At 38.1% G+C, this 8,346-nt stretch overlaps 1 protein-coding gene across 2 annotated transcripts in view; it reads right to left on the reverse strand.

Annotated features, from left to right (window-relative positions):
* Positions 1-6,942, reverse strand: part of LOC129182522 (Kv channel-interacting protein 2-like) — a 23,205-nt gene extending 16,263 nt beyond the window's left edge. The window contains exons 1-2 of one of the 2 annotated variants that reach the window (XM_054778765.1): positions 6,833-6,942; positions 3,830-4,235 (exon numbers count right to left, since the gene is read on the reverse strand). In XM_054778765.1, the coding sequence (XP_054634740.1) occupies positions 3,830-3,902 (73 nt within the window). In that variant the 5' untranslated portion in view covers positions 3,903-4,235; positions 6,833-6,942. The remainder of the gene's footprint in view (positions 1-3,829; positions 4,236-6,832) is intronic. The other variant, XM_054778764.1, reaches the window with a different exon arrangement.
* Between the last annotated feature and the right edge of the window lie 1,404 nt (positions 6,943-8,346).

Here is an 8,346-nt window from a genome sequence, read left to right on the forward strand (position 1 = left end):
GCGTAGGTAAAAAAATAAAAAAGACAGTCAGACCTACAGTTAGAAATCTCGCTCCTCAACTATTACGTTTTTACATTTAAAAACATTTTTGCATAAGTCTCTCCATATTGATCACAAACGAATAAGCCACCGTGTCTCCAATCTCTTTAATTGGATCCTTAGTCCTCTATGAGATGATTTTAAATTCCATCGTGGCAGCTTAAGAAGGTTAGGGGAGCTAAATGAATGTTAGTCAGATAACGTCGCCTGTCTGCTTTCCATAATCCTCCCATTTCATGCAAACACACACAGCTTCAGCATGACACATGCGAGTATGCGTAGTATTAGACGGCACCTCGTCCCATAAGGAGGATCAGCTTTGATGATTTCTTACACAACATTTGGCTCCTTGAAGCACACGTCAGCTTTCGAATGATGTTACGTCAACACAGCATCAAGATTAGGAATGTTCACCAAACAAGACACGCACACATGCAATCTGGGCCGTGCACACGTTAGCGCGCGTTGAATGCAAAGTGTTCTTAAAATGAGTGAGGGTCACACTGAAATGTGTTCAGGTTAGTTGACAAAAGATCCAGCACATCTAATGCATTGATTGGGACAGCTGCAATTAGATTTGGCGCTACCAGTTCACCCTTTCTGATCAATACATCATAATGCACCTGGTCTGTCAGAGAATGAGGAGATGTAGCTGAAGGGATTGGTGTCGCCCACGTAGCGAATTTGTCGCCATAGAGTCGTCCCTCGCCACGAATTTTGCGGCATCACTCTCTCAGTTGTGCAAAAATATATGAATTACTAAATCTTGCTGTTTCATGGTTTAATACGGCCTATTATAAATCCACAAATATGCATATCAAAGCAAATTGTGCATATTTTCTTTGCTTAAATTAAGCATTTTTAAGTATGAAAATGGCTAAATTAACAAAATACAAATGTAAGGCGTTCAGAAGACGCAGCCAAATACGGTGTAAATGATGTGTAGTACTCTACACTGGTCACTAGGTGTCATTAACTCATTCAATCCCAGCCATTTTTCAAAAGACAGCCACTTCAGTACCGGCCATTTTAGACAATTTTGAGTGATCTTTCAAGGCACGCAGAATATTGTGTTGTATGGCTATATAAACAAGAAACCTAACAAAAGAAAGATTTAAAAAAAAAAGGTTGTTTCTACTTTTTTCCGATCTTTAAAAGCAGAACATAGGAAAGTTTCAGGAAAATATCAGTTCCCGACGAGAAAAGGGAGAAAAACAGCTTTTTGTGAAAAGATACGTAACTTTGACTTTGACACAAATATTTTTGCTTTCATGACAGCTGACATATATAAACAACTGTACCACAACATAAAAAACACAAAAATGAGGTTGTTTTACATCAAAATAACAATTTATTTACAAATACAATACCATGAACTATTTACAGTTATCACATTTGGAACTGAACTATGTGTGTGCACGTGTGTGCGCGTGCATGCGTTAAAATTTCCCTACAACGCGTAACCTTCTGCACGCTACACTCCTCCACGCTCTCTCACTTCCTCCTTCCCGTCATGTGTGATTCTTCCAGTGAAATGACCCCAGCCGAGCTCTGACCAAATGCACTTCTGCCACCTTGTGGCCGTTTTGATGGCTTAACATTGCTCTGAAAGGGACATGCATTAGTGCAGAGTTGTGTCATCACCTCTTTTTGCCTCTCATGCAAAAAAACGTAAAATAAATACATTGTTGGAATCAGGATCGGTTTGGGATTATAATTACTGCAGTGCTATGTGAGACACAGACTTGATTGCCAGAACAACAGGCTTTTATGGCAAATTTTAATTAGGACGCAATAATTGAAATAAACAGGCACAATAATTCCTAATAAAAAAAACTCTGACTATTGTTGCGGCCGTAACCCACACCCAGCTGAAAATTTACCCTGAACCCCTGCCGTCACTTCCTGTCCTCCCCCCTCTCACCTCCCCCAGGGAACACATTTATAGCAACACACATTAGGACGAGTCTTATTTATGTCTTAAATGGCTTAAAAGCGTCAAATATTGCAATGGACCGGGCATGAAAACATTCAATAATTCACAAAAACTTTTGCATGGTGAAGAAATTTGTGGCTGATTCAGACGACAGCCGAGATTGTGCTGCTAAAGGCACAATGAGAAAGGTTTCTGCCGGACAAATTTATCGACTCAAGAGCGCACCTGCTAAAAAGCCATTACAAAGCAGCAAACAGGTATTTGAAGTGCCTCTGAAGTCCCATGAACCTCAAGGTGTAGGATACTCCAAAGGCTTGCAATTATGCATAAACCGACTACTTGTCCACCCCTAACCAATACTCACAAGCAGAAACGGTTGCAGTGGGCCAACAAATACATGAAGATTAATTTTCAAACAATCCTGTTTACTGATGAAGCCGTGCAATCTTGGGTGGTCCGGATGGATGAAGTAGAGTATGGCCAGCATACCTCAACGAGGCTGGGATTTCAGCAAGGAGGTGGCTGAGTCATGTTTTGGATCGGAATCATTGGGAGAGAGCTGGTAGTCCCTTTATGTTTGCTGAAGGTGTGAAAATGACCTCAGCAAAGACTGAGTGACCACTTTTTTCTTTCTTCATGAAGAAAATGACCTTCATGCATGACAATGCATCTCATGGTGCAAAGAATGCCTCTCTGTCATTGGCTGTTATAGGCATAAAAGGAGAAGAAACTCATGGCTTGGACCCCTTTTTCCCTCAACCCCATTGAGAACCTATGGTACAACGTCAAGGAAAAAAATCTATGAGTACGGGAGGCAAGTAAAGAAATTCAAGCAGAAATGCTCCAAAAAGTCATAATTTCAATGTAAGAATAGTGACGGTTATATCAAAGAAGGGCTCTTATGCTGACGTGTAACTTGGCCTGTTAAAATGTTATTGATTGAAATAGCTTTTGCTTTCAGTAAATATGACCTCCTCATGCTGCAAATTCAACAAATGACCATTTTCGGTTCTTAAAAATCAGTGAAATGCTTTGAAACACTGCTGTGCATAATAATGTGGAGCAGTGCATTTGAAGTTTTTATTTTATTTTTTAAAATACTGTTATTATTGGGAGGTTCAATATCATTTAAATTGTACTCTAAAGGTTGCTGACTTGGAAATTATGATGACGGTAATGTTATTGACTATTTAGCAAAATCAGAGAAAAATATCAGTTGCATAATAATTTGGAAACACCGTGTATTCTTGTCAAATCACTGCTCATTTTTTCGTTTTTGTCTGTCATGTTTTTTTTCTCATTTTCTTGTTAAATTATATTGTTGGAATATAAAAAAACAGCCAAGCGCAATGAATGGCCCCCAGGCTGCACTTTGGACACCCCTGGTGTAAGGGTTGTTTGTGTGTCTTGTTAATACACCTGCTCACTGTTTGGTTAACATGCTGCTGTTCACCTTAACCTCCAGCTGTGTATACATGCATGTATTATTGGTATGACACGTTCACATCGGTACTGAGTCGGTTATTTTTGCTACTCTATTTTAGGCAGATGGATGATTAAGTATGCTTGTCTTTGTAAGTATGCAAAAAAAGAAGAAAACAAGAGGTTGAGAGTGAGAAGAAGAAGAAGAGTGTCACGTTGATCTCAGGATACTACAAAACACACCGAGGAAGATAATTTTAGATGACATGAGCTGCTGGAGACTTTTTTTTTTTGTTGATGTTTTTGTCCAGCAAGTTCTAACGGCATCCAATACGAGCGTCATAACGTTTTACAAAATAATAATAGAGAAAAGAGCGCAAAGCCAGCACCTTTGCACACGAGGATGCTTTGCCGTCTAAAAAGACAACATACCTGTGAGTGGGTCGTAGGATCGGTCCAGTTCTGTGGACTCAGAAAAACTCTGGTCGTGACTCCTGGACTTCATGGTTCCTGCCAGGACCTGCAGGACGGACGTTATAGTTGTGCTGTGGTTCTCATCTCCCAAACATCGAGGCTGCGGTAATCTCGTGCGTGAATCTCACATTATCCGTCCTGCTCTCTCTCCACGTCCTCAGTCCACACCTTCTCCTTCATGCCCGCACCAACTTTCTACACTTCTTTCATCCCTCATCAAACGTCATTAATCGGAGCGCTCCGCCCGTTTCATGGCGATAGGGGTGGTCCATACTGTACTTTTTCGTGTCAGTGAATCGACCTATTCCAGGTGTCCAAAGTGTGGCCCGCAGCTGGGGTTTTTTTCATTGGCCCGCGGCACATTCTAAAAATATAACGTAACAACAAAACAAAACATTTTACAAGAATAAAGTGAAGTTGTAATTTTACAAGAATAACGCTGTAATATTATGAGGGAAAAACAATGTAATTTTAGTAGCATCAATTTGAAATATTAAGGAAAAAACACATTTTAAAAAATCATACAAAATCATTACCAAATAGCATTATTTTAGTTGTATTTAAGTTCAAGGATAATCTGTTTTTATCAAACCATCATTTTAATATGGCCATTTCATCCGTGACTTTTTTAATTAGCTCTTGTGTGCTTTCCCCAGAACAAAAGGCAGTAGTATCATCCGCAAATAATACCAACTTTAAGTCTTTCTTCACTTTACAGATGTCATTGATATACAAATTGAACAGTTTTTGTTCCCAATATTGACCCCTGTGGTATTCCACATTTAAACTTGCAGATGTGTCTTTACAAATTGCTCCCTGTTTGCTTGGTAACTTTTAACCCATTTCAAAACTAATCCTCTGATTCTGTACCTTTCTAATTTTGTTGTTAGGAATAAAGTGGGAATAAAGATGATAATTCACAATAAGAAAGTTGAAAAAAAAAGGAGAGAAATGGATAAAACAGCAGTAATTTTACAACAATAATGTAAAAATATTATAAGAAAAATTTTATATTGTAACGAGAAAAAAGCAATTTTTTTACGAGAATAAACTTTTAATATTATGAGGAAAAATAACGGAATTTTAGTAGCATAAAGTTGAACTGTTCAAGAAAGAAACATTAAAACATTGTAACATTATGAAAAACAAACAAAACAAGAAATAAAGTTGTAATTTTGGAGAAATTAGGTTGGTAGAAAATGTTATAATATTATGAGAATAAAATCATAATATTAAGAAGAAAATTTACAAAGATTGTTTAAGTAGAAATATAAATATTTGGAAAATGTAAAAAAAAAAAACCCAGCAAAGATCGAAGTTCATACTAATAATATGCTTTTTTACCTGTATCACAAAGCTGATATGCGGTTTCATCTTGAAATATTATAAATTGTCAACATATCTACATGTGATGAAAATGGCCCTTGCATCCTTTCATTTTTCAGCATTTGGCCCTCGCTGGAAAAAATTTGGACGCTTCTGACCTACTCCCAAAATTAGTACAGAATATAACAACATAAATACTGTATAACAATATCAAATATACGAACAACACAACAAAAAACACATATTTGCGAAAATAAACATAGAGGAGAACTCTCCATATCTGGACCGATCCGCCCACCCTGCCTGATAGGGTTGGGCAATACTTTAATCCCTTGTCACTTTGCGCTTCGAATTTCGTGGCTTCACTTTATCAGGGTTTTTAAAAAATATATGAATTCATAAATCACACTGTTTCACGGTTAAAAAGTCAATTGACATATTTGTGGCCTAAACGAGTCATTTTCAAGCATAAAATGGCTAAATGAACAAATGAAATATAAGGCATTCAGAAGATGCATTCAAAGACATTGTGAGTGATATGTAATATTCGACACTTGTCACTAGGTGTCAGTAATGTTACTTTAATGTTCGGTGAGACACACAATCGCAACACTTGACCGCCGGAGCAACAGGCTTTTATTGCAGGGTTGAATTATCTCACAACAGGCACAGTCATCCCCAACACAGGCTGCTGTTGCAGCAATAACCCACGCCTCGCCAAAAAGTCAATGTCACTTCCTGTTTGCCACCAACTCTACTCCCCTTCTAGCACCAAAACACATTTAATATAGACAGTTGTCTGTATTTGATGTCTATTATAATGGATAATGCGAGTGTAAAGGTGACTATAGGGGTATTATTTCATGTCTAGAGGGCTCTAATAATGGTAAAAACTATATTTAGAAGGGAGTAAACAGGTTTTCGATGCTCTAACTATGAAAATATCCAATTTATAAATAAGTTTGCGGAAATTAACTTATCACAGTCAGGCCTGGAACCAATTAACCACGATAAACGAGTGATTAGTGTATTGCAAATTTTGGTATCAATCCAATAACAGGTAACTCAGAGCCAGTGTTGTCAGTACCAGTAATGATACCAATAATCTTTCAAAATACTTCAATGATTTTGTAATTTTTCCTTTAATTTGTAGCTAATTTGTAGACAAAACATTTTTGCAGCTAAGTTATTTGTTAACAATATTATACAGTGTTTCCCATAGGCCACAAATAGATTAGGCGCTACCTGTTAGCGCTTGCTCATCAACAACTTATAATGGGACAGTCTGTGACTGCACCTTGTCATTCCAACTCTGTACAGTAGGTGGCAGTATGCAATTCTGATTCTTAACATGAAAAATGTAATATTTAAGGGAGGTGTGCTAAGAATTCTGGCCATCTCAATACGTGAAATCTGCGATGTAGCCAACTTTATTTGTTTACAATTATTATATATGTTTTAAGGCTTTAAAACCCCTCACCATACACTTTATACACTTTTCTCAGGCAGGCATGAACATTTTCTCACATTTCTCTCTTGTTTAAACACTCTCAAAGTTTCAATTTCCTTTGAATTTCAATGATCAATCTACTAGGTTGGACACAAAAAAATATTAAGTGCCTCACATGTACTCACTCCTCTGATTGTGCCTCCTCCTGGTGCCGTTCAGCTGTAGCATTTTTGTATCCTTGTAAAAACATATTGCTCTTGCCATCGTCCTCATGGTCGTACTCCTTGAACCGAAGATTCATTTAGCCGTTAGCTTCTTCTTTTCCTTCTTGTACTGTTTATTGGCGGTTAGCAAGCAGCTTACACAGTTAGCGAGTTTGCTAGCGACTATTGACCGCAATATGAAATGGCGCGAAGGAGATTGATTGACAATGGTCTACAGCCAATCAGGACACAGACCACAATGGGCGGGTTCTCCCTTAGCCAATAAGGACTGCTGTGGCTCTATATTTATCCGGCCATTGTCTACTGCGGGTTCCTAATATGCTAGTACAAGCACGTAAAAACATACTGTTACTAAGTGGAGCCACACGTCTTCAACTCTCACATGAGTATACAACACCCTCTACTGGGAGCAGTAGCAAATACAATAACAGACACTTAAAAAAAGCACCAGAACACAATGCATTCATAGGATGTTAAAAAAAAGAAGCAAATTTGCACTTAAAAATCTGCAAAACAGTGAATTCGGGAATTGTAAACCGCAATGTAGCGAGGCAGTACTGTATTGCATATAGAAAATGATATTAATACATGGACGCTTACAACTATAGTTCCCTTTTTTTTAAGCAAACTCATGCAATATTGGGATTACTGTGTCCATGAAAGTTGGATGGGAAGAGAAGAAACTATCTACAGTGTGTATCAATAGACAAAATACTTGCATACAGTAGCAGTGTTAGGAGAGAAACTATGAACAAGTGAGCAAAATGAAGAAAAGAGAGCTGGGATGTACACACACATGCTATACTCGTACATGGAAGATACATAAGAATTAAAATAGTGTAGTGTTTCTTCATGTGTTGTGTCTACACAGACAGGGACCAGGATACACAAACAAAGCCACGAGAGCAGAAGAGGAGGAGGAGGAGGAAGCAGCGCAGCAGAGATAAAGTAGGCAATCTCAGCCTGAATGAAAATTAGATGAGAAAGCTGATATGCTTCAATGAAACCTTGGTGGGTCGTCACGATAAAAAGCGCTTTGCTTTGTGTCTGTCTGGAGACGTGGACACGCACAAACACACAATCTGTACGCTAAAAGAGATGCAAAATAGTCAGCAAGTTAGTTCATTACAGTATTTTCTGTGGAACCACGTCTGGATGTCCATTCCCGACATTAAAATAACATTGGACCCCTGCTTTAATTCGTAGCGCTATGCTTGTAGACAGGTACGATGTATCCCTTTGGATTTTCTCCTGCATTCTAAAAGTGCATAAGCATGTTAAGTCAGGCTGTAAAGGTTCATGATGCAAGTTATACCACATGGGGAGGACGTACTGATGTACATGTGTGAATAAAATGATCAGGTTTATTTGTTTTGAATATGCTTAATAACTGTCCAAAAGACTACAATGTGTGATTTTTCATGAGTTAATTTCTATTATCGATTGTACAGTCGTCCCTTGCCAATTTCGCCGCT

This window comes from Dunckerocampus dactyliophorus, chromosome 6, assembly GCF_027744805.1.
Source record: "Dunckerocampus dactyliophorus isolate RoL2022-P2 chromosome 6, RoL_Ddac_1.1, whole genome shotgun sequence".
Classification (NCBI taxonomy): Eukaryota; Metazoa; Chordata; class Actinopteri; order Syngnathiformes; family Syngnathidae; genus Dunckerocampus; species Dunckerocampus dactyliophorus.